The sequence below is a fragment of the Oenanthe melanoleuca genome, chromosome 9 (assembly GCF_029582105.1).
Source record: "Oenanthe melanoleuca isolate GR-GAL-2019-014 chromosome 9, OMel1.0, whole genome shotgun sequence".
NCBI classification, from domain to species: Eukaryota; Metazoa; Chordata; class Aves; order Passeriformes; family Muscicapidae; genus Oenanthe; species Oenanthe melanoleuca.
The window spans coordinates 3,288,282-3,313,330 of NC_079343.1; the positions used below are offsets into that span (position 1 = coordinate 3,288,282).

Sequence of the window (25,049 nt, forward strand, 5' to 3'; positions counted from 1 at the left end):
ACAGATTTTGGCATCACTGAATACCTGCTTCCCTCAATTAAGTGGCACCCTGCTGCACTCAGGGATCAGTGATCACCTCGCTGGCTGTGAGAGCTCTGTGGGGCTGTGACCAACCCACAGCATTAACAGTGGAGCCACAGAGTGTTTAAACTGGAGTTTACAAACTGCTACAGGCTTCCAACAAGGAGCACAAGTACCACAGGGGAATGATGTGTGAGTGCTGCCACTCTGTGCAAATGTGCAGGGCTGGAAGCTGCCTCTGATGCTGCAACAGCAGAGGGCAAGCAAAACCAGTTTATAGCAGAAAAACAAGAGTTCTACACCTTGCTGCAGGTCTGGATGTCAATAACACAGGTGAAGGGCTACAGTGATTCAGGACTCCTCACCATTCCCTCAGTGTATTGTGTACACACATCAGCAAAGCAAACGGGTACCACGTGCCCACTCCTCCTAAAGGAGCTGGGTTATAAACCCAAAAAGCTAAATTGGGTAACAAGTGGTTTGTTTCAGCCTATTTGGGTTAGCAGGGAGTTTATCCTCCAGACACAAATTAAACACATGTTTTTTTTTTCTCAATGGTGAGTAGCAAAATTTTATTTCTCAGGGTACTTCTCAGGGTTTGCAAGTTTTTAGAGAGGATTTTGTGGTAATGTTTTGGTTAACTAAGTTATACTAGTTCTCAGGAAACTTTTGTATCTTCTGAGCCAAGAAGCCTTTAGATTTCCCTTGCCTAGTAAAGCCACTCCTTATTAAGCTTTGAGATGAGTATTTGGTTGAGGTTTTGGTGGCAGAAGTGGTGTGTGGTTTACACTTTTCTTACTGTTGTTTTCTCATGGGAGGTTTCCTGTAATAACCATACCCTGAAAATACCCAAGCTTGTCCTCACCCCAGTGCTAATTTACATGTTAATGTTTTATTGGATTAGAATATTTGAGTAGATTTTGCATAAATATTTAGGCATCTTATAGCCAGCAGCAAGCAATGATAAAACATTTTTCAATTGCCTGTTCAAAATTTGTGTCTATTGTTATCTTCAAATCTCTGATCCTTGTACCTGACTCCAACAAGGTCTTACCATAAATAAATCAGAAGTGCTGACTTATCTAGCTAGAAAAGCCAGGAAAGGGGCTGAGTGTAGACCAAGCTTAGGTAACTTAGCTAGTACAAGCCTGACCTCAGTCTGAATTATTTTGTAGTGAGAATTCAAAGTTAGGTCCTTCACAAACACAGGTTAGTGTTGGGGAGTGTACCAAAACACCTTTCAAATGTACCTGAAGGAACTTAGTTGTGTGAAAATCACTGAAAAATCAATGCAGCTCATCCTCCAAGATCAACTGGATTCCTACAAAAGTGTCAAACATAATATTTCACTTTGTTGGCCAGTCTGACAGTTCTGGAGTGGAAAGATGCAAAGGATTAGATGGACACTAAAATGTCAGAGAACTTTTTCAGTGGGCTATGGTGGGGGGGGAAATCTTCTGTTTGTATTTGTGCAGGGAAAATCTGAAATGCAGCTCCTCTAGCCAACAGGCTAGAGATAAAAATACAACTTCTCCCCCCCAAAATGCTTTTTTACATAAATATTTCGATTTTAGGTATCTTGATGATAGCAGACTGTCAGCCCCACTGCTTCACAGGAAACAGAGCTTTGCTTCTGGAGATAGTCAGACCCAGGGTGTGAACTCCAGATAAAATGCAAGAAAGCCAAGGGAGGTCTGGCCTGAGAGAGGAAGATTCAGCTTGGAAAGATGGATAAATTCATGGTGGAGAGAATAAACGGGCAGCTACAGGACCTAACAGGAGGTAGCAGGAAAAACTTGCATTTGTAGATTTCTCATCTCTTTACATTGTTTCCAATGCAGGAGCAGGGAAAGTGTCAGTTTTGTTATTGTAACTTTACCTGGATCTTCTCCTGCCCAAGAAATGTGCTAATCTAAATCTAATCTAGACTAGTGGTACCTGATGTTTAATCCCCAGTGCAGTGAAAAACTATTCTGTCATTGTCTCCAGTGGAATTTTGAGTATAATAGAGATTGATTTAGGTGTTTGCTTAAGAGATTATTTTAGGTGAGTCACACCTGTGAGAACCTTTAGAATACCAGCATTTCAGAGCGACATACAGAATTATCAGGGGAGGATTCCAAAGCACTCCATAAAAATAAAAGCCCAGATCCCAGAGCTTTGGTTTTGCAGCATATTTTCAACCATAACTCTGTATTTTACTTTGTGGTCCGTTTATCTTACATGTATTGAATTTTAGTATGTTCTTTCACAAACTAACAGGCACTATATTTACCACAAATACAAATCTGTAACAAAATATCTCCATCTGTGTAACTAGTGAAAAGGGCAAAGTATTTTATAAGTTAAGAAATCAAAACAATTCATTAACAATTGCCCGTGTAACTGGAAATAATTTAATGGCTGATTTGTCCACAGTTCATGTTTAGATCTGTAGGCAAAAATATTGCAATCAAAAAATCTGCTGCAATGTGTAGTGCAGCCATGTATGTAAACATCATGTATATGCCCATATTTCCCAAACCATCATAGAAATTCCAAACCAGAAAATTAGGTTTGTGCTGTGCTTCTCAGTGTAGCTGAACAATGACATCATTGTTTCTGGAGTAAGTAACCTACATGAGAAGAGGAGAATCAGGAGCAGACTTTTAAGAGGAAAATATCAAACAGAATGAATGGTTTGAACACAACATATGATGCTTTTGGGTGCTATAAACATTTTATTGTTACTTGTTTGGGAAGAACTGCATAACTCACTGGGGCTCCATAACTTGTGAGTAATGCAGCCATCTCAAAATGTAGCAGATTTATCTGTCAGGGTGTTCAAATGAAAATCCAGGATCTCATTTCCTCCTTGGCCGTTGTAAATTTGACCCAGTGTTTAACAATGAACCATCGGCACGAATTCCTTTACATTTACATAAGGCATTTGGATTAAAATGTAACCTGATTTGGATTCAAACGTAACCTAAAACCTGGATTTTAAAAATGTAGCCTGACGGAATATTTGAAGGCTGAAGCACTACAATCTAGCTGCAACTTCTATTTTTAAAAAGCACCAGAAATTTAAGGAGACTTTCTCCAGCAGCAGTACCACAGCAGAACAGGGCACTTGAGTTAGACATTTTTTTGGCTAGAAATTCACAGTTACCCGTATAATTAATTAAAAGACACGATGCGGGGGCAGCGTGACCACCACTACACTTCAACCTCACTCTTTGCCATGGGGCCGTGTTTCATCCCCCGTTCACAGCCAGAGAGGCACCACATGGTGCTTTCCAGGGGTTCCCGGGACACTGGGTGGCAGTGACCCCCACCTGCCCCTCGGTCCCGGGCTGACAGAGGAGCCGCAGCTCCTGCCTGCCCCTCGCTCCGAAGGGGATGCTCCGAGCATCCCGGCTCTGCAGCATCATCTTCCCCTGCCGAGTGCTGCCCTGCTCCGGAGATCGCTGTGAGCCGGCTCCAAGCACTTCGCTGGGAGAGTTTGCCATAACCTCTGCCGGGTTTTGCCTCAGCTTCACCTATTATTATTAGTAGTAGTATTATTACTATTACTATTATTACTGTTCTTGTTGTTGTTGTTGCTATTTACACATTCTGTGGCTGATGCTGTGCCCAGGCTTCTCCCAGCTCACAGCCACCATCACCCTCTGTGTGGCCGGAGCGTTCTCCTCTTCCATCCAGGGGCTGCCGGTGGCCCACGAGCGGCCGCAGACACACGAGTGGACCCACTCCTATCCCCACGCCAACCTTCCCGTTACTAACAACGAGAGAGCAGGAGCCCAGCCCCCCAAAGCAGCGCCGAGCCCCGCTGCTCGGGATTAATTTCAAGGCGGCACATAAAGGAGCTGCTGAGTGATTCGGGGAGGCGCAGCACATCTAGGGCGGCAGCGGGGGTGAATGCGGCGGGGGAGCGGGGCCGGCAGCGGAGCGGGGAGCGGACAGTGGGGCTGGGATCGGGCAGTGGAAAGGGGATCGGGGAGTGGGGCTGGGATCGGGCAGTGGAGCGGGGAGCGGACAGTGGGGCTGGGAGGGGAGCGGTGCCCGGGGAGTGGGGCTGGGAGGGGAGCGGTGCCCGGGGAGTGGGGCTGGGAGCGGAGACCAGGAGCGGAGCGGGAATCGGGCAGTGGAGCGGGGAGCGGACAGTGGGGCTGGGAGGGGAGCGGTGCCCGGGAAGTGGGGCTGGGAGCGGAGCGGGGATCGGGCGGTGCTCGGGGAGCGGAGCAGCGCTCAGTGCTCGGGGCTCGGGGCCGGCGGCGGTGGAAGCGGAGCGGGGCTCGGTGCCCGGTGCCCCGGCGGGGCCGGCGGTGGGAGCAGAGCAGGGCTCGGTGCCCGGTGCTCGGTACCCGGTGCTCGGTGCCCGGTGCCCGGTGCCCGGGCGGGGCCGGCGGTGGGAGCAGAGCAGGGCTTGGTGCTCGGTGCCCGGTGCCCGGTGCTCGGTGCTCGGTGCCCGGTGCTCGGTGCCCGGTGCCGGTGCCCGGGCGGGGCCGGCGGTGGGAGCAGAGCAGGGCTCGGCGCTCGGTGCCCGGGCGGGGCCGGCGGTGGGAGCAGAGCAGGGCTCGGTGCTCGGTGCCCGGTGCTCGGTGCCCGGTGCCCGGTGCCCGGGCGGGGCCGGCGGTGGGAGCAGAGCAGGGCTCGGTGCCCGGTGCTCGGTGCCCGGTGCTCGGTGCCGGTGCCCGGGCGGGGCCGGCGGCGGAGCGCGGGGCGGTGCGGGCGGCGCTGTGCATGCCGGGCGGGGCGGCGCGGCCAGGAAGCGCTCGCTGCCGGCCCAGCCGAGCCCAGCCCAGCCGAGCCCAGCCCAGCCGAGCCCGGGCGCAGCCGGCGGCGGGGGCGGGCACAGCCGCGCCGGTGCCGCGGGGGCTGGGGCACGGCGGAGGCAGCGCCGGAATGGGAGTGGCTTCCTGAAGCGCGGGAGGAGGCTGGTTCTTGCCTTTCGCTGCCTCTCCGCCCCCCTCCTGCCCCTCTCCCTCCCTCTCTCCTCTCTCCCTCTCCCTAAGTTTGCCTCGGAGCGGGTGGCTCGGGCTGGCGCTCCCGCTGCCGGCGCTGCCCGGGCCGGCGGGAGCCGAGCGCAGGGCCCGCCGCCCGGGAGCGCCGCGCTCCGGGACCCGCCGCCCCGCCGCAGCCTGCCCAGCGCCGGCAGCCCCGGGAGATGGTGACACATGAAGCGTGCGGGAAGGACCATGGTTGAGAGGACCAGCAAGTTCTTGCTGATCGTGGCCGTCTCGGTGTGCTTCATGCTCATCCTGTACCAGTACGTGGGGCCGGGGCTGAGCCTGGGTTCCCCCAGCGGCCGCTCCTATTCGGAGGAGCTGGACCTGTTTCCCACGCCGGACCCGCACTACGTGAAGAAGTATTACTTCCCCGTGCGGGAGCTGGAGCGGGAGCTCGCGTTCGACATGAAGGGCGAGGACGTGATCGTGTTCTTGCACATCCAGAAGACCGGCGGCACCACCTTCGGCCGCCACCTGGTGCAGAACGTGCGGCTGGAGGTGCCGTGCGACTGCCGGCCGGGGCAGAAGAAGTGCACCTGCTACCGGCCCAACCGCAGGGAGACCTGGCTCTTCTCCCGCTTCTCCACGGGCTGGAGCTGCGGGCTGCACGCCGACTGGACCGAGCTCACCAACTGCGTGCCCGGCGTGCTGGACCGCCGGGAGAGCGCCGCAGCCAAGGCTCCCCGGTACGTCCCGGTGCTCGGCCGTGTCCGGCTCTTTGCTGTCCCCCCGCTGTCCCCCCGCCCTTTGCCGTACCCGTCCGTCTGCCCCTCTCCCCGGTCCTTCCCGTGCCATGCCGTGCCGTGCTGCGGCGCGCTGCCGGTGTGTGCCGTGCCTCAACCTGCCCCAGCCTTCCCTCGGCTGGCTCGGCTGCCCTCCCCTCCCGTCCTCCAGGCTGTGCCCTGCACCTTCCTGCTGTGGATTTCCTGCTCTTTCCCTCCCACGCACCCCGTTCGCTGCACCCCCAGCCTCCGTGGACCTTCTGCCGAGAGCATCTCTGTGCTGTTGGCGCTCTCTTTTAGGCGTTCAGCCTTTACCTCAGACATCACTTGGCACCTTTTAAGAACCCTTTATGCCCTACCCCTAGTCTCGAGCTTTGCAGCCAGCTTTGCCCTGACCCTGCCCGCCTTTTCCTCCCTGGAATCGCTCTCCGGTGCAGCCGAGGAGAGGCACACGAGCCCAGCAGTGCTCATGCTTCCCTCCTTGGTTCGCTCCCCCCCGTCTGCACAGCTCTTTGCACATTGCAGAAAACACTCCCTAAACACCCTTTTTACGTTCCTTGCTGCTGATCCCGGTGGGAGACCTGAGGTGAACTCTTTTTGGGGAAAGCAGTGCCTTGTGTTCCTGAGTGTCCTTCCTGTGCGCACCAGGAGAGAGGGACAGCCGTCCTAAACACCTCGGGGCACCATGTGGAACACCCCGTCTATTTCTGCCCATCATTTCTCTGCCTTGCTCTCTTCACGAGTTACAAGCTTCAGAGGAATTTTCTCTTTGAAGCACCGTAGTAAAGACAGTAGCATATATTAAGATCTTTTATTTCACGAGACAATTTTTTTAATTATCACTATTTTTTAACACTCCTTTGACATGTTACTCATTCTATTACACTTTGTATTCTGTTTGCCTTCAACTTTCATTCTTTAAGGTGCCCAAGATCTTATGCTAATATTTGCTTATGCCATATCCTTTATTTATGCGTTGTTAATATCATACATAATCCCTTTAATGAAAAGTGGATTAAGGAAGTATGTTTGGGCATCATAACTGTGTTTTCCCTATGTTTTTTAAAAGCCATTCCTAGTGACTTTTCTTTCCTTGGAGCTGGGTGTGATTTCTGGGGTTCTTTATTGTCTCTGTCATGATTGCTGCTGTTTTCAGCCCGTTTCAGTGTTTGTCATCCAAGTGTGCTCAGCCTGCTGATGACCCAGCATCGGCAAGCTGAAGTATTTCACTGAAGGGTTGAGGCTTTCCTGTGCTCTCTTATTAATAAGGTGTTTGAGTAAAATATCCAGCAATAACAACCCTGAGTAAAACATCCTCTGCCCATCTAGGCTGCTGCTTTAAGTGAAGTGTTGTTAGGAAAAACGTGCGTTTTCTGATTAAAAAAGAAAGAAAAAAATTCCTGTTTCGTGAACCTTGGCACTTGGCTAGCAAACCATTAACCTTATATAAAGAGCTGTGTGGGTTTATGAATTGTCTCAGAGCCATTGGCAATTCAGCATTAAAATCTGTTACTTGTTCAGTATTCAACTTTCTTTTGTTCAGCAGCTGGGCTTTTTTGTACAGATACCTGAGAAAGGGGCACGTCAGGTTGTGAGGTAGCAATTAAATTCCTTACAGCAACTCATAGGAAGCTGAGAATCAGAAGTCTCTTGCTTCATCTCACGTGCTTGTAAATAGGATTTTCTTTGCCCTTTTTTTCGGAACATCAGGAACTGTACCCTCCTGCATGCTTCTTAATTGTTTTGCTTTTTGGATGTGCAGGAAAAATCATTAATCCTGTCCCATTCCCTCATGTCTCTGCATATCCTGAAATAGTTGTGCCCAGTGTTGTCTCTTGACTTCCTTTAAATCTAAGTTAGAATTTCTTTTCTGGGAGTTCAAGGACTGTGATGTGGAAGCTGTTGATAATCTATGTTTTATCACCTTGGTCTGTTAAACAAAACCCAGAATTTACTGGTCACTGTATCCTGGGGATGATTTTAGTGCAAAGCTGCTGTCTATTTTGGTAATACTGTCCTAGGATCCAGCTCTGTTGTGCTGCAGTCCAGTTCAGTTGGCACCTTATCCAAAATGTGTTTTATTTCATGCCTAACAAAATTGCAAGAAAGAGACAGGCAATGCTTGTTTAAAATAAAAATTTGATGTGTTTCCTTTCTTAAAATACACATATTCTTGTATTATGTCAATTACAATAAGATCAATATCAATTTATTTGCCCATTGTGAGTGTTGGATCTCTTAGTTTGAAACAGGACATCTTTTTAGGTGAGGTGTATGCTAGAGAGGCTCCTGTTTTATAATGGAACTGAGCTATGAATATATCTCTCAAAGGAAACAGAAAAAGGAGCAGCAAACAACCATTCTGTCAGACTCTAATATTATCCAGTCTGGATTTTGGAGAGTGGTCCTCAAATTGAGCTTTTAAAGCTAATGTATTGCCTTCTGCATATGCTGCTTAGTACAATTTAAACCTTTGCTCTTCCAAATATATGTTTGTCCCCAAAAACAAAACAGCTGACTTGTGATGGCACATAAATCTGCCTTCTAGTGAATGCTGGAGAGCATGAAGGTCACTCAGTATTGCCCACATGCACAAATCATGAGGCTCAAGCTGTTCCCTTTGTCAGGAATGCAGTTCTGTTGCTGCCCAGTGCCCTATTGCTCTGCATTCCATAACCTGGGCATGGGACATAAATTTGCAATGCAATTCAACTTTCTTCATTGTTCAGTTGTTCTGTGTTGGGCTCAATGATTAGGAGCCCTAGATTGCCAAAGGCTGCATTATTTTTTTTCTCTCTTTCTTTCTTTTTTTCTGCATTGATGCAGTGTTAGGGATGGGTGTGTTAGCTCTAATGGGTCAGCACTCTGCTTCTCACCCCCTTCCCACCCCCTCCTTTTCAAAAGGCTTCTGGACTTCTTGAAGCAAATGTTATGTTTTATGCACAGCCAGTAAAAGAGAGATTGATTTGTTTGGGGGCTGTAAAACTTGGGACTCCAAGGGACTCTGAAGTTGGCTTGTTTATCAGTTAAGTCACTTAGTGCAGCTCTCTTCATGGCTTTAGCAGAGGGCAAATTCCAAGAGTTGGAGAATGGAGGCCTAATTTATTCCTTGTGCTGTTGGGCATAAATAATGATTGCAAAAGACTTTTTTTATAAAGAAGTAATATCAAGATGCATGCCTAGAGTCACCATGCTGGTATTTCAGCAAGCAGAAACTGTGAACTGCTCCCTCCAATTTGTATCACTTAAAACTTCAGAGATCAAATCCCTTCAGTTGATTCTGGGAAAAAAAAAAAAAAAAAAAAAGCCAAACTCATTTCAAGTCTTTTAATTGACTTCCAGAATTAGAAAAATCTGTGAACTGACCCACTAGTGACTTGTTAAGGGAGTGAATGGGAATTGGAGGGGTTGGGAGGAAATGTGTCCAGTGCCCTTGTTCTGCTGTTCTCCTAACTCAGGAGCTCAGCCCTGGCTGTTCTGAGCTTGCCCTTGGAGGACACTTCATGCATGAGCTCAACTCTAATGTTCTGCAGAAGCAATAAAACAAATGTGTTACACCAGAGGAATTCTGTGTGTCTCCCTCCTGCCTGTTCCCCAAAAAAAACCCAAAAAACCCCAGACAACCCAGGCTTTGTTGCTGTCCTGCTGGTTCCTGCTGCCTCATGAGAACAAGAGCCTCAAAGCTGGTATTTTCCTGGAGCTGCATTATTCACCTGGAAAGCACTCAAGGCACACAGCTCCTTTAAAACTGCATTTCTGGAAGCTCCCTGTTGCTGGGGAGAGCCCATGGAGCTGGAGAGTGTTGGTTGGGCATTGCTGGCTCCCCCAGCTCTACCTTCTGTCAGGCTGTGGCAAGCACTGTAGATTTTTTAATTTATTTTTTAAATTTTTTTTTTTTTTTTTTAAGTTTATTTTTTTATATATATATTTTTTAATGGGCTGCCTCAAGGCATGAGCTTAGCCTTGGCTTTTTGTATAGGTTTCTGTCATAGGAGTTTGGGTTCTGAGTTTATCTGTGGACAAAAAGTGTGTGCATGCTTCTGATTTCAGTATTTTTTCCCTCAAAGTTTCTTATGTGTAGAAAGAGAAAAAAAAAATTGTAATCCACATACTTTTATGTAAGAAATCCATGGCAGGTCAGTAAAACCTGCTGTTATGCAGATCAGTCAAGAATCTCTCTGATTAGCTATTTACAGCTTGTGTTTGGGTTGGGGTTTTTTTTAAAGAAACAATTAACAGGGCTCAGCAGTTTGTTAGTTTGATTTTTCTGAAGTGTGAACTTTCACAGCTTCTAACTACATATCTGTCCCATTGCAGGGATCTGTTCCTGGTGGGGTTTTTATTATATTTGTGCTTAGGAGATGCAGAGACACATTGTCAAGAAACCAACTGTTTGAGAATGAAGAGCTTTACCAAATAATTTTTATAATATTAGCACTTTTTAAAAGCTTGGGCTTGTCATTCTTTTTTGGGTCTGTGTTGAGTAATACCTGTCTGCAGGGAGCAAGGGGCATTTTTTTTCCACTCACCAGTTCAACTCAGACTTGTTTGTTGTAAAGACCAGTGGAGAAATATCAATATAAAGCTATTTAAAGCTATAGCCTAGTTTATTTCTCAAACCTGCAGCATGTGGAGTATTTTAAATCCTGCCAGTCTGATAAGAAACTTACTGCACCTGGTTGTGCTCACCCACAAAGCCAGGCAGCCAAACAATCCTAAAGGGCAATTCTTTAAATTTCAGGTACCAAAAGTAGCTGAAAATTGGAACTCTCCAAATAGCTGCCTTTATTTATCTAAACTTTAGACTTTTGCCTGGTATGCCAGGTTTAATTACTCTTACTGGTTTTTGTTGCTATTGTTGACAAAGCAAAAGGATGTGTGTGTGTATTTGTACTGACCTGATTTTTCAAAATGAGACATTTGGCTGATTTTCATTAATCTTTAAACAGAAGTTGCATCATGGCATAGTAATTTTGTTTTTCTTGCTTAGAAGTTTGCAAACACTGTGTAGACCTCATATTCTGCCTTTTCCTGGTTATCATTTCCTGCTCTACAAATAAAAGTACAGTTTTGGGAGTAAACCCTTGGATAATCACCCCTTCCTTTTTAAGGTTGTTTTTCTTTTTTTTTTCCTAATGTTTTTATTCCTTTTTCCTTTTTTTTTAACAATTTTTGAAATAATTATTTTAGAAGAGGTGGCTTGAATTTTGTTACTAACTGAGCTGGTTGATTTGCTAGATGCTCCCATTATAAGGAGAATCATTAAGAACTGGTCCTCTGTAGATGCACAGCTGATGGGTTCCACCATGCAGCCAAACATTTTGGGGGTTAATCACTTATCTCTTAGAGTTTGTAGCATTTTGTGTGACACTTCTTGGCCAGAGCAATGCCCAGCCCAGTTTTCAGGGTCAGTGTGAGATGGAGAACACTCTCAGAGAAATAAAAGCCAATGCCACTGTGTCAGCTTCCTGCTGCACCTCAGAGGAAATCTGTGCTGAAGGGAATTTGGGTTCCATTAGTGCTGTGGGGGCTTTAGGTGGAGAACATCTGAGATGTGAAGCTGATGTGGAACAGCTGCAGAATTACCTGGTGGGCCTGGGAGAGTGTGGTGAGGACTCTTCCCTACCAAAGGTCTTCAGCTGGATACTGGATATTAGAGTGTGATACTGGATATTAGAGTGTGATATTGGATATTAGATTGTGATATTGGATATTAGAGTGTGATATTGGATATTAGAATGTGATATTTATTGGGTATTAGAATGTGATATTGGATACTAGAATGTGATATTAGATATTAGAATGGGAACTGGACAAGTTCTGGGCACTGCTAGAGAAGATTAAGTTACAGCAGGAGATCCTTGCAGTGCTGCCCTTTCCCTCTGCTCCTTCTAGGAAGAAGGAGATCAGCTCTCACTTCCCTCATTTGAGGGGTCAGGCTGAATGGGCTTGCCCAGCAGGCAAGCAGAAGCTTTTGGCTGCCTGCTGTAAAAACTGGAGGTGTGTAACCTGGACCTGTTTATTTGAAAGTGATTCAGGACATGCAGGCTGGAGTTATGTCAGAAAACTTCCTGGTGAGTTCATTTTATTGGTGGCACTGCTGTGCCAGAGCCCAGAAAATGAAGATAAAGCTAATTAAGAGGGGCTGTGGCTGGGCTCTTCCAGGAACTTTGCCCCAGAAGCAAAGAGTGTAATGAGAGAACACACCTGGTTTTAAATTTGCTTAGCTTATCAGAAGTATGACATCCATTTAGAGCCTCCCTACTGTACATCCTGCTGTCTTTTACAGATTATGGCTTTTGCAAATCTTGGGAAGTGGGAAAGCAGCCAGAGAACCAAAATCTCTGGTCTATGCCTCTTTATTTTAAACTTCAAATTATTTGGAAGCAATCTTACCAAATTTGTAGTAGTAATGCTTATTAAATAGGTAATATTTTGTCAGTGAACACGTGGGGTTGTGCTTGCTTTAGGAAGCCAGAGTGTTATAGTCTAACTCCACAGAGCTTTGTTAGTGCCTGTATTTCCACAGAGAACTAGAACACAGGAATTTTCTGTTATTGGCTGAAATTGTGCTTTGTCAAGCAAAGATGGAGCTTGGTCTTTAAGTCCTAATACTCACAACTGTGATAGCTGCCAAGTCAAGATTTCTTTTTTTTTAATGAAATTTTGCTTGGTGTGGACAGGAGGGAATGACACTTATACATCAGAAGCATAAACTGAGATGGAGAATAAACAAAGCACAGGAGCTGAAGGAGCCCATTAGAAATTCACTCGTTTTGCCAAGGATGGTTGACCTTAAAAGCAAACAAACGAGCAAAATAAAAAAAAAAAAAAAAAAAAAAGAAAAAGAAAAAAACAACACCTTGCACACCCCTGGGCTGTGTCACGTCTGAGATCTGAAGAGGATGCTCCAGACTGAGCTGTGTGTCTGTGCCAGGGAGGAGGAGATGTTTGCTCCTGGCATCTCCTGAGAGTGGGAAAAGGATTTTCAGGAAAGGTCCAAGCAGGAGAGGCCAGCAGATAAAAAATACAATGTGTTCTTACCAGGGTTTAGTTGTTTCTGCCTTTATTAAATTGTTTAAATTGTAGCAATGTATCTGAACAGCCATAATCTGTATCAAGTGCACCAGCTAAGCTATGTTTGGTTTTACTACTAAAAAGTAGAAAGTGTAGTTTTTCAGACTGTATTCTGTTTTTCTACATTTTTAGTTTAATAAATACACTAAATAAACCGTTTTAAAGTCTTTTCTTGCAATCTACCAAACTTTCTAAAACTCTTCAACACTACTAAAACTTAAATTAAAAAGAAAACCAAACTAAATGCCAAAATTAAAAAACCCAAAATAAAAATAAACAGTAATGCTCTAAACTACAACCAGTCATCTTACCTACAAAACTCATACAAAACATGAAAACAATATAAAAACACCAATCAAAAAATATGTGATCACATAAACAATAGTTTGTATAAAATTAAAAATAAACAATAAATCATCTTCTACATGATCATATTAATTTGCTATGCAAAAATCCTTTGTTCCCACAGTAAATCTGTCTCATTTCTGTGCTTAGCCTCAGAAGGACAATACATTATTCTGGATGTGTTTCACCCCTACAAACTGCTGAATATGGATATGAGATTTTTTTTTTATCTCTTTTTCAGTGGTGCATCCACAAAGGGTTAAGAAGCTCCTGTTGTCCATCTTTAGCTGTAACCTGAACTTTTTTAGCAGCATGAATTATGTCATTCTCTCACCTGTGTATCTCAAAGCCTCTTAAAATTCATAGTAAATAGCACCTGGTGTTATAATAATTTCAGACATCAGGTCTGTGCCTTCATCTTTGTTTGTCTTATGGCTTTGACCATAAATCTCAGATTTTCATGTTAGTTACAGACTTTCCTGCCCCATGTCTTTCAGAAGCAACTGGTTTCCTCACTCATTGTCACTGCTTGGCTCTGTTTTTCCCTCCCTTCCAGCCTTTTAGTGGTAAATTCTACATTCTGTGTTTTTCTAGAGGAAATATTTCAGAGTTTCCTGCCAATTTAAACAAGAAAACAGTTATTTGCAATTAACTTTTTATGGTCTGCCTCTGTGTTTTATTTCATAACTAATCTCCATCCTGTTAAGCAGAGATTCTTTGGTTACACCTCACTGTGATCACTTTTATGGAGCTGTTCTACATGGGGGGAAAACCTCAGAGCTTCCTGAGCAGCTTTGCATTTTTGTTTTTAAAACAGAACAAATTTCCTTTTGCTTGATGTTAATCTGCAAGTACTGACAAGATAATTTGAGATTTTTCTGCCAAATAGCATTGCTTAGAGATTGAAAATTCATGGTGGCTTTGGACTAATTTCAGATATATTGAAAGGGACTTTGTTACTGGACAAGTGCTAAAGATTTAAAAGTGCTGCTTTTTCCATATATTGGAGCTACTCTGTATTTTAGCCTTAGTTGTTAATTATACACACATATAAGATACCTGATTACAGTGAAATACTCAGCAACTTATGAAAGATCTTGTGAAAAGCATTACACTGATCATTCCTTCTTTTTTTTTTTTAATCTTAAACAGCTTAAATAGAAAAGTGGGGTTTGTATTTTTTCCTCTGAACTCTCTCAGAAGATTCAAACATCCAAGCAAATACTCTACAAATAGAATCGACTTTTTTTTTTGTTTAAACTAACAGCTCTGGCTGCCACGACCCCCTTGCTCTCAGTAAAGATTTTAGCTGGGATACCTGTGACCCTGTATCAAAGCATCAGGAAAATAAATCAATGCCTCTCAGCTAAGGCAAACAGCAGCAGCTGCTGACTCACCACTTTCCTGACAGGTTCTGCTTTCCAGGTGGAGACAGACAAAAGTACAGGAAAGGCAGAACAGGAGTCTCTGGGTATAACCATAATCAGTAAACCATCCCTTCTGTTAGCATGGCTTAAACCACAAAGGGCAGGATTAGCTCCTTCTGTTCCCTGCCTCTTCCTCCTCTCCTCTCCTGCCACCTGTGCCTGTTTTTTCCAGGCCTTTTGGAGAGCAAAGTCAGATGTGCTGTGGGGTGGTTGAGCAGGGAAGGAGATGGAGCAGATTTATTCTGGCTGCTGGAGGGACCATTTAGATTAAACCCCCCATTAAGGGGAATACTTCATCCATGAAAACAGAGCTACAAAGGCACAGGAGCCCTTCCAGGTGAGGAAATGCCTTGGCATTTCTTCTGGGGGGGGCAAAACTGGAACTTCTTGTTCTGAGCACCTGAGAGAAGTTTCCCTCATTGGTTATACTCCTCTGGCTGCTGGTGTTATTTGCACCATATCCAAAATAAATAATCTGAAGGGTTTTTTTTTCCCCCACTGAAGTTTTCTTTGATTTATTTGGCTGTATTCACAAATGTGTTTAAAACTGACACCACCTTTCTGTGTGTGCACAGCCTGACTCCAGTGGAGCCCTGGCCAAAGGCTGTCCTGTATTTTTAACAACCATATTGTGTTACACATATCATGTCTCTGGCTGCTGCTACCAGTGGCTTTGATTTTGAAATGTAATATTGCACTGAATGCTAATGACTCAATATTGCCCTTCTTTATTTGGGCCCAGCATTTAATTCTGCTCTTTTTTTTCTTGTACTTTGCAAATAGTGGCTTTTTCTGAGCAATGTGCTATTTCTGTATAATAGCTGAGCAATTTTATTTTCCATTCCCTGAACTGATACTTTCTTCCAGGTTATCATCTTGTACCTTGATTGCTTCAAGCTATGTTTCTGGGCTTGATAAATTAAGTCTTCTTTCCCATCTCTTACTGCCTAACCCTTCTCACTCTCATAAGTGACCAGATTTTTACTGAGGGGGGCTCTTGTTCTGATTTTTGAAGAGCCCCTTTTCTAATAGGTCAGACAAACACAAAATGTAACTTTTCCAACATCAGGAACAACTGTTGATCTGAACAGTCAAATTTAATGCATTCAATACACTTAAATATTTTTTTGTGAGATATTACTGCTTTCTAAAACTCCTCAGAAAGGGTTGTTTTCATGACTTTGAGTAAATTGGATGAAGCTGACACCTGTTTATGGAGCCAGTCATGCATAGCAAACACATACCTTAGAGAAGCTCAGAAGGAGCCAATTGCTATTTTCAGCAGTTCCACTTCACAGTTCCCAGTTTTCCACCCTGACTATTCAGAATTCAGTCAGGCTCCAGGCAGACAGCATGCCAGCAGTTTATATGAGCTTCACTTTCTGTTTGTAAGAAAAAGTGACACTCCAAATATTGAAATGGTGAAGCAGAAATCACTGAATGATACATGAGTTTGAATTTAAAAAATAACCCTGTTGGTGACTGTTTCTGTTAACCCAGGGCTGGCTGCAGGTGATGTCCTGAGTGTGACTTGGGTGTGTCAAGAAGGGGCTGAAAAGCAGCTGCCACAATTGTATGAGTATGAACACTTTGTTGTTTGATTGTATGCCATGAGGATAAAAAGAGAGTTTTCACAGAGTTATTCAATGACAGGAGGAGCTGTACTTAACTTTTGGGTGTAAACTTTGGGATACAACAAAAAAAAAGAGATAAGAAGGAATCATACATAACTTGTGTTGACTAGGATTTTCAGTATTAGATGGTTTGGTAGTTACCAATAAAGCTTTTTTAAAAATAACCATAAAGTCTTTGATCTTATTAAAGACATAGTTTCAATTTCCTGCCTTTCTTTGCACCTAATTTCTTTGCCTTGGGATTTGCTGCCAAAACTGCATGCAGTTCCTTAAAGAAATAATAGTGAAGAATACTTGAAAAGTCTGGTGTGAATCAATACAGTTTGTGAGACAGCTAGCTTAGAGAATTTTAAAGACATTTTTCACTTCTAAAACATATTTAGGGAATGGATGAATGGATGGGAATGGATGAACTTGTGCTGCCTGTGACACAGAAGTTGTTCACACTCCTTTGAGTGTTTTGGGAAGCTGGTCCTGTGTGATCAGCAGTGTTGGGGGCACAGGTTTTCCTTGGACATCCCTGTCTCAGAAACATTACTGCAGGTTTTTCTGGACTGTGCTCATGCCAGCAGTTCTTGCCTTAGGTGTTAACCTGCCTGAGACAGCAGGAGTGACACAATTGCTCTGTCTGCAGTGGGCTGGGGGAAACAGTTGTGCTCAATAGGATTTCAGTGCCTGGGGAGCAAACAGAGCTCATCCATCCCATTCCCATCCCAGCAGAAGGCCCAGCCAGGGTGTGGAAGTTGGGCATTACAAGAGCTGGATTGCTGCCCAGGTTGTGTGCTCTTCAGGGAAGTGAGCAGAGACTGTTCTTGGCCAGCCTGTCTGCCCCAGCTTGCCCAGGCAGGTTTCACACTGGTTTGACAATCCCAAAACTGGGTTATGCACTTTTTTTGCACAGCCAGCTTTTATGGGGTTCAGCTGTAAGGTGATCCCTGCATGTGAGGGGCTGCTGGGCCCTGCTCAGCACAGGTTTTGTGTTCCTCCCAGAGCTCACAAGTGCAGGGGTTGCTCCTCTCACAGAGCATCTCCCCAGTGTGTGAAGGATGCAGCAGCACCAGCAAACTCGTTTGTGACACAGGAAGGGAAGGTTCTTGCTCACTGTGAGTTTGTGAATAGCCAGGTATCCTCTCTGAAAGGCAGCAGAGAGCTCTGCCTGATTTTCATGCTCAGGGAAAGTGCTCCTTGCCATCTGACCCAAAGTATTTCAGCAATAGTTATTCTTTATTGTCTGTTAGGTGGTGTCACCTTGGAGCTCTTTTGAAATACCTTGCCTGCACAAGAAATGGGGAAATGTTTGTATCTCAGTCTTAGTTTGCCAGTCCTGAAACCACAGGTGAAAAGCCATTACCTGGCAAAGGTGTGTAAGAGCTGCTGGTCCTGAGCACCACATTCACAGGGTGTGAATGTGAATGTACTGTGTTTCTTCAAATTCCTCTGCAGTGTAACTGCTAATCCACATGCCATTCTGAGAGGGGGGATATTATTTGTCCTTTCTATAAATGCAGAAACAGAGGCAAAGGCTCAATTTCTCACCATGGGATGTGCCAGGACACCAAATCTATGACAATAGTGTTTGCTGAGTGCTCATCCATGTGCCTACACCAGTTGTTGTGGACAGCATGATGGACTTTTCCTGTCTTGGGGTCTGCTGAGGGGTGAGCTTGCATGGGGCTGTGCAGCTCTGAGATTTCCTGTCACTCAGTCAGACACTAGGAGTAAAGATCTTCCAAATCAGTTTTCTGAATACCTTGAAACAAATGCAGAAGTCGGTCTTTCTGCAGACTGCTTCCATTTGGAAATAACTTTCCACTAAATCTTTTTGTGCTCCAGCTGGTGTTGGAGGGGGATGACTTAACACTTGAGGTGTAGCTGGACTGTGATGCCAACACAAATCACAGCAGGAGGGGTGCAGCTGCAATTTCTGGAATGTGCTGGGTGATCAGCAGTGTGTCCTGGCTGCTGCATGGATGGTGGTTAGCCACGATGAAGCACTGCTTGTCAGGGCATCACTCAGCTGGAAACCTCACAGAAATTGAAGGATGGATTCTCTGAGCAATCTGGAGACGTGGGATGCTTGGTCTGCCAAATACTTCAGGCAGGATGGATTGAACCCTTTCCTAATTAGGATATTTCCTGATTCTTCTGAAGGTCTGGAGTTATTTGGGGGTTGTCATGAAAATCTGTTTTCTGGATTGAAGCCCAGCCAATCCCAAATCTGGAAATAACTGCTCATGAGAACCAAAAGAACAGTTATATTTGTCAACTCTACTACAGAGGGTAAGCAAGAATTTGAGACTCTTGCCTAGTGCAGAAGGGATCTGAGAACAGTTTTCTCTCATGGAAATCAGTAGAATTACCTGCACACCAAGGAATTTTACCTCTTTTTGTGGGAATCTGTGCTCATGTTGGGATGTTTGTGAAATTTAAACTAAACCAAGTTAAGACATGCATTAAACTCAAGCTGGATGCTCTATATGTGTGAGCCATGACATGTTGAATTATTCTGAAAATCATGAATGGTATAGATGGTAACCAGTATTAGCAAATTCCAAATGTGTCAGCTATAAAGTTCTTGGATGCTTCAGGATTTACTGTGTGGTGCACACTGCTGTAATATTCCTGTTTTGAGAAAAGCTCTTTTTGATGTGAAGTGGTCTGTCTGGGGTCAGTGCAAACCACTGGGCGTTAACAACTTCCCACAGGATAAAGCACAAATTGTCCTTCCTTAAACAAATCCAGCCCCTGGGTGTGAGCAGGAACTCAGAATCCTAGAGTACTGCTGCAATTAAGAACACAGGCCTCTTGCTCCAGAAAATAGTTCAGCAGCTGTCTATGGCAGTGAGGGAGCTCAGAAGAGGAGCTGGTTACACTGATTTATTCTGGTTATTGGCTTTTCTCCCTCCTTCCTAGTTATAAGGAATTTAACTGTGACTAAAGCTGGGACTATTCTGCATGTCACATAATCCCTTTTTTATTTTCCACTCTGCTTGATGATGCAAGTTGAAACAAAGGCCTGGTTGTTTGAGCTTCCTCTAAGCTCTATAAAAAAGTTCACGTGCTTTTAAGCCATGCTTTTAAATCACACCTCCAAGGCTGTGTGGAAGAGCCACAGGCAAGTTTTGAGCAATGCATTCTTCACTCTGTTCAGCACACAGCTGATGGCATCACAGTATTAACATGCAGAAGGTTCTTTTAGTGCTCTGCCTGGTTAGGGATGGAGGTGGGACCAGGTCAGGTAAGGAGACACCTGGAGCTTTCACCCCCAGGCTCACAGGATCAATGCTTAATGGGATAAAAGCTCATGGTCAGTATTTTCAGTGCTGCTTGTGGGTAACAGATGTTCTCTCTAAACTGTGACCAAGCAGATCCCTGTTTCTTTTGGAGCCTTGCTTGAGCAAGTAGGATAGAATGAAATGGAAGAGCTGAGCTTTGCAAATGGTCATTTGTGGTGTTCTGACACTCCCACTGATGGTTTCTACTTTCTCCAGGTGGCCTCTGGCATGCCAGAGTGCTGCTCTGCTCTTTGGGAATAGAATAGTGCTGGTACAATGGGACACAGGCACAGACCATGCCACTGCTCTTGAAGCAAATTTAGAGCAGTGTCAAAACTGCCATCCTGACATCCATGAATCATCTCACTTTAGTTCTGTGATTCAAGGACTGTCCAAATTTACATCCAAGTGCTCCTTGGACACAAGGACCAAAAATGTTCTGCTTACTCAGGTTAGAAAAGTTGTTTCAAAGGCACACAACATGGAATGTAGGAGAAGCCTGGCCTTTAAAATGAGACTTTTGGACATAGTCACAGTGGCCATCACTTCAGTACCTTGGGCAGGTACTGGGTGTTCCTGTTCTTCCTTCCCTTTTTACTGTCAGTGTACAGGTTTTCATAAAGACAGTGAGTTGTAAGCTAGCCCCAGACAGGAGCAGTTTTCTCCCAGGTGTTTGAAGGCAGGAAGGCAGCAAGAAACACAGTGCTAGTACCAGAAATAAACATGGATCTGGGCTTTAAATATGGAGCTCAGCTTTCTCAACATTTGTGTAGTTTTGATTCCTCTTATAGATTATCAGAGTTCTCTTTCCTTGGGAGAAGGGAGGTGTCCCAAGAATGAGCTGTTTGGGGTATGGCTCCATCCTCTGTGCATTAACTCTCCTTTTCACACACAGGAGCAATTGCAATTTTTCTTTTTAATTTTTTTTTTTAACCATTTGGTGTCACCATCCCTTACCTCTTTTTGTCTGTTCATCTACGTGAGGAAAAAATGAATTGTAGATGCCAGCACTCACTAACTCTCAACCTGAGAAAGATGGAATTCATTCTGAAAGCCACAGAGTTAGGTGAACCTGTCATAGGATTCTGAGCCATTTCTGGAAAAAGGCTGGGTTTAGTTTCAACACTTTAGTAATGAAATTCAATCATGAGCAGCAGTCTCAGGAGAGGGGCACTGACTAAAGATCTTCATTTGCAGCTCTCTCCTGAGAGCTCTCGTGGCAGTGGGACAGCTCAGAGCTGAAATGGGGATAAGGTGTCACACTGGAGATGTTTTGTGTTATTGATCTGACCTGGAGTGGACAAGAAAGGGCTCATGTCTGACAGAAAGATTGGGCTGTCCATGCAGACGTGTATCTCAGCACAGTTGGCTTCAGTGGCAACAAGACAGGTTTTGGTGCTGTCAATCCTTTTCTGGCCTTGGATGGCAACACAGCTTGGGTTTATGTGCTGAATCCTTGCATCCTGCTAGAAAGGAAGGCATAAAGAGGAACTGGAAGGTACCTTAGCTCCCTGGCCAAGAATCTCCATTTGCCTTCAAGCCTTTCCTGGCTTCAGACTTTCTGGATGCCTCCAGTGAGAGTGCACAGTTGTTCGATTGATTCACAGGGTGCAGCCTCAGGTTGTTTTCTGGGCTGGACTAGTCCACATCCAACTTTTGGTTTCTATGAACAGAGGGAGGAGGGAGGTTTAGGTTTTGGGAAGCTTTGTCAGGTACCACACATGTGCCAGAGATTCTGAAAGAGCAGGATTGGATCAATGGCTTTGGGGACAAGCATTGCACTGCTTGATCTCTGAGAGTTGCTTTGCCCATTTCTAAGCTTTTCAGCCCTGTGATTTTTATGGTATACAGGAAAAAGGTGTAATGTGATCAGGTTCAGCAGCTCCTACACCTCTATACTTGGGCATTCAGCCTTTGGCAAGAAACAACAAAGGTGTCCATCAGACTTCAGGAGTTTGGTTTTCTACAGATTGGATTTTTGACTAAAGGAAGAGATAGTGATACCCTTAATGGCAAGAAGGATTCCTGCTTTCTTTTTTTTTTTTTTTAATTTGAAAAATATAAAGGGAGTGGAATACAAGATCATGGTTTATTCTTTTGGTTTTTTTTTCCCCCTCCTTCAGAGAACAGATGTTGGAGTTATGCTGCCTTAAGCAGCAGCATCACTAAAAAAAGAAATAAGAGAATGAAAAGTTGTATGCTGTGCCACAAAGCATTGTATTACCGTGGACTTGCATTGAAATGAGGTGGGAAATGCTTTATTACTAACCTTGTCCAAAGAATCTACAATGGCACAATTTAATTATGTTGGCAAGGAGCTCTGGCAAGGTGCTTGAGCTTCCATCATGTGTGGCCAGCAAAGCTCTGGGTTTTGCCTATTGCTGTTATTGCCCTGCACACTGATGTTTTAAGAGAACAGTGTTTTCCACGTGCTCTCCTCTAAGCCCAGTCCAAACTGTGTGCAGAAGGCATCACCAGTGCTGTGAGGATGCTCTTGAGCTCCTGCTGGGCTCCCTCCCCATGCCAGGTGTCCTTTGGAGCCCAAGGGCTGAACTGCTTCAGGGCTCTCTCAAATTAAGTTGGCAGCAACCTCATAACTTCTGACTACTCTCAGTGTCCTGGTTACAATGTAAAGATGTGCCCAAAAGTGTGTATTCTGTCACCATCTGCTGAAACCAGGTGGGGCAGTGATCCTTATCTCTGTGGAGATATCCTCTGCTAATGGGCCAGCTGTTAAAACCAGCTGGGGCAATGTTCTTTATCTTTCCCACAACCCATCCTCCCTCCAGGAGATATCTCCTGTTAATGGGCCATTGAGTCCCAGTGCATGACTGATAAAATTACATCATCCCACTGGGAGATGCTCCAGCCAGGGGAGGAGCAAAACATTTCCTACCTAGATAAAAACTGAGATTTGGAACACCAAAGCAGCCCTTACCCACTGGTTTCCAGAGGACAAGAACTGCCAGACCTTTCTACAGGATCACTGCTTCAACAAAACCACTTCATCTGAACTGCTACCACCACCTGAACTGGCAGGGTGTCAGGTTGTATTCTGTCAGTGTTTGGGTATTTTTGGGGGGTTTTTTTTGTCTTTTTTTTTTTTTCTTTTTGTACTACTACATGTATTTTATTTTCTCTTTTTTTCCTATTAAATTGTATTTCTGACTTGGAGTCTCTCACTGGTTTTTCTTTCAAACCATTACAGTCAGTTATAAGCATTTCTGTCTTAACAGGCAGTGCAGAGCTGGGATTGAGTTTGGGTAAGGGCCATTTGAACCCTGCCTGCAAACACCACAGATACACCCCAAGCTCAGCAGAAACCACTCATGGAGTTCCTCCCACAGTGTCCAGATCCCTTGGAGTCGAGTCCTTGCTCCTGTCTTCTCTTGAAGGTTATTTCTCTCCTTACCTGTGCTACCAATCTCATTTTTCAGCACTGCTGTCCTACTCTCAAACATCTCTCTTGCTGCTGGTTGTAGCTTCACTCTCAAAAATGTCATTCTGCAAGGCTCTTGAGGGGCATCACTGCAGCACCAGGAAGGATAATTCCTGGTTTTTCTCACTATTTCAGTACCTATATTTTGATAATCATTTTGAAAATAACTTTCATTTCATGCAAACCTGGCCAACCAGCACTGGTGGCTGAAGAGCTGCTTCTCTCACAAGTGGTTTCCTGAGATGGAGTTTGTGACCTGCCAAGCCACTAATTCTTCCAAAGCTGTGCCTAACAAAGTATTTTATGATATCCTGCAGTCAGTACAAGTAGAGAGTAAAAATCTGCTACATTTATTTATATTTCTTAGCAATAAAACTAGGTACATTATATACTATGCATCCATATAATATATATAAAATCATTTTTAATGGGAAATTCATTTTTAATGGGAAATGAGCAGCTTCCTCATCTTTTGTAGTATGTTATAGATGTTCACTGACTGAGGCTCAGACAGATCTTTAATCTTAGAAGGATTAAGTTTGGTCCCATCTCTTTCTGAAACTTTGCATGTAATATTAAAAGTCAGTGTGTTTCATCTTGGTTTCTTAAAAAATTTCTAAATTTCTAAAAAGAAACTGGTAGAGCTAAAAAGTACCATTTTATAATGACAATAAGGCAAACATTTCTTGAAAATAATCCTAAGAGGGACTATTACTTACTGGCCTTTTTTTCAAGATAATAATTAGGAACAGTGGGTTAAAATTCTCTTGAACTTTTCCTGTGCTTACTTTTCTGAGCATCCTGAACTATCTGCAGTTTGAAAACAGATACATTAGGGGTGTGTTGCAAGGAACAACTTAATTTGTGTTTTTCCTACATTTTCCGTGCTGTTCATAGAATATAATTAAATATACTCTTTAACCTGGTGGTGTTTTTTAGCAGTATTACTACTGAGAACAGGCTTAGGCTTATGCCACTAAAATCACTCTAAGCTCATATTTTTTTCTTGCCTTCAAAAATGTGCTGAGTATCTCAGAGGGCCAAGCCCTTAATAATTGAATATTTCAGATACATCAGTCTTTTTTTTCTTCTTCTTCTTTTTCTTGCCTTAATTTCCTCTTCATTTTTGCAATCTGAAGTTGCCATTTCTTATTGTCTGGCATCTTTTGTCATTTAACTTTGCATATGAAAGCATTAATTACTTATTTTTATGTAGAATGCTGAGAAGGGAACAGGACCAGTGTCTTGCCTGTTTCAATCCCTGCCTAACCCTTGAGGTTTTGGGTAGGTGCCTCTCTGAGCAGTGAGAGATGCTAATAGGAAAGATTGGGAGCTCATCTGTGAAATGCCAGGGTAAGGAGCTCACAGGTAATTCTTTTTTTTTTTGCCTGCTTCATCTTCCCTACAGGCCTTTGTTCTTAAGATATTTGATTTTCTGTAGCAAAAGCATAAAGGAGAAAAGTGCTTTCTGGCTTTTTTGTCTGAGTTCCCAGACTGCTGGGGAAGATGGGGAGAAGTAGGCATTATTTCTGCTTTATAATTAGGTCAGTGATTTCAGTTTGTACCTAAAGTGTTTGAGCTGTAGCTGAGTCAGTGGTGGATCTGCAAAGGCTAATTTTATTTCATTTTGCTTAATTTTGTTGTCCTGACAGATACATTAGCTGCTAAAGGGAGAAAAGCACTTTGAAATGAAGCTGCTGTGCATTTCAGTGATCTTGGCCCTGTATGTGCCCATCAAAGTCTTTATGCTTGACACTGTTGAATATATATATTTATTTTTTTTTAAGATCTATGTTGTGGGTGGATACTTCCAGTTCAGTGATGGTCAATGTAAGGCAGTGAGTACAGACTGTGAACTATGACTGTCCTCCTTTTGGAATAAGAGTTTTGAGAATTAAATATGAAATGAGTTGGGGTAAGAAGTGGAAGATGTCCAGAGAAAACAGAACCTTTGGAAGCAGGTGCTTTACAGCTCACACCCAAAAATTGGCATTTCTTCATCTGCCCTTTTGCCCCTCTGTGCCTGTGGGGAACTCTTTTACTGAAGAGAAGTCCCAGGAACTCTAAAGCAAAGCATTTTAGAGAAATAGATGAAGAGTGTGTACTGATCTGGTGAGA

The 25,049-nt window shown here is 44.3% G+C and overlaps 1 protein-coding gene across 1 annotated transcript in view; it reads left to right on the top strand.

The window, feature by feature from the left end:
- The first annotated feature begins 4,924 nt into the window (after positions 1-4,924).
- HS6ST1 (heparan sulfate 6-O-sulfotransferase 1) overlaps positions 4,925-25,049 on the top strand; it is a 168,466-nt gene continuing 148,341 nt past the window's right edge. The window contains exon 1 of the mRNA XM_056498496.1: positions 4,925-5,698. Within this exon, the coding sequence (XP_056354471.1) occupies positions 5,181-5,698 (518 nt within the window). The 5' untranslated portion in view covers positions 4,925-5,180. The remainder of the gene's footprint in view (positions 5,699-25,049) is intronic.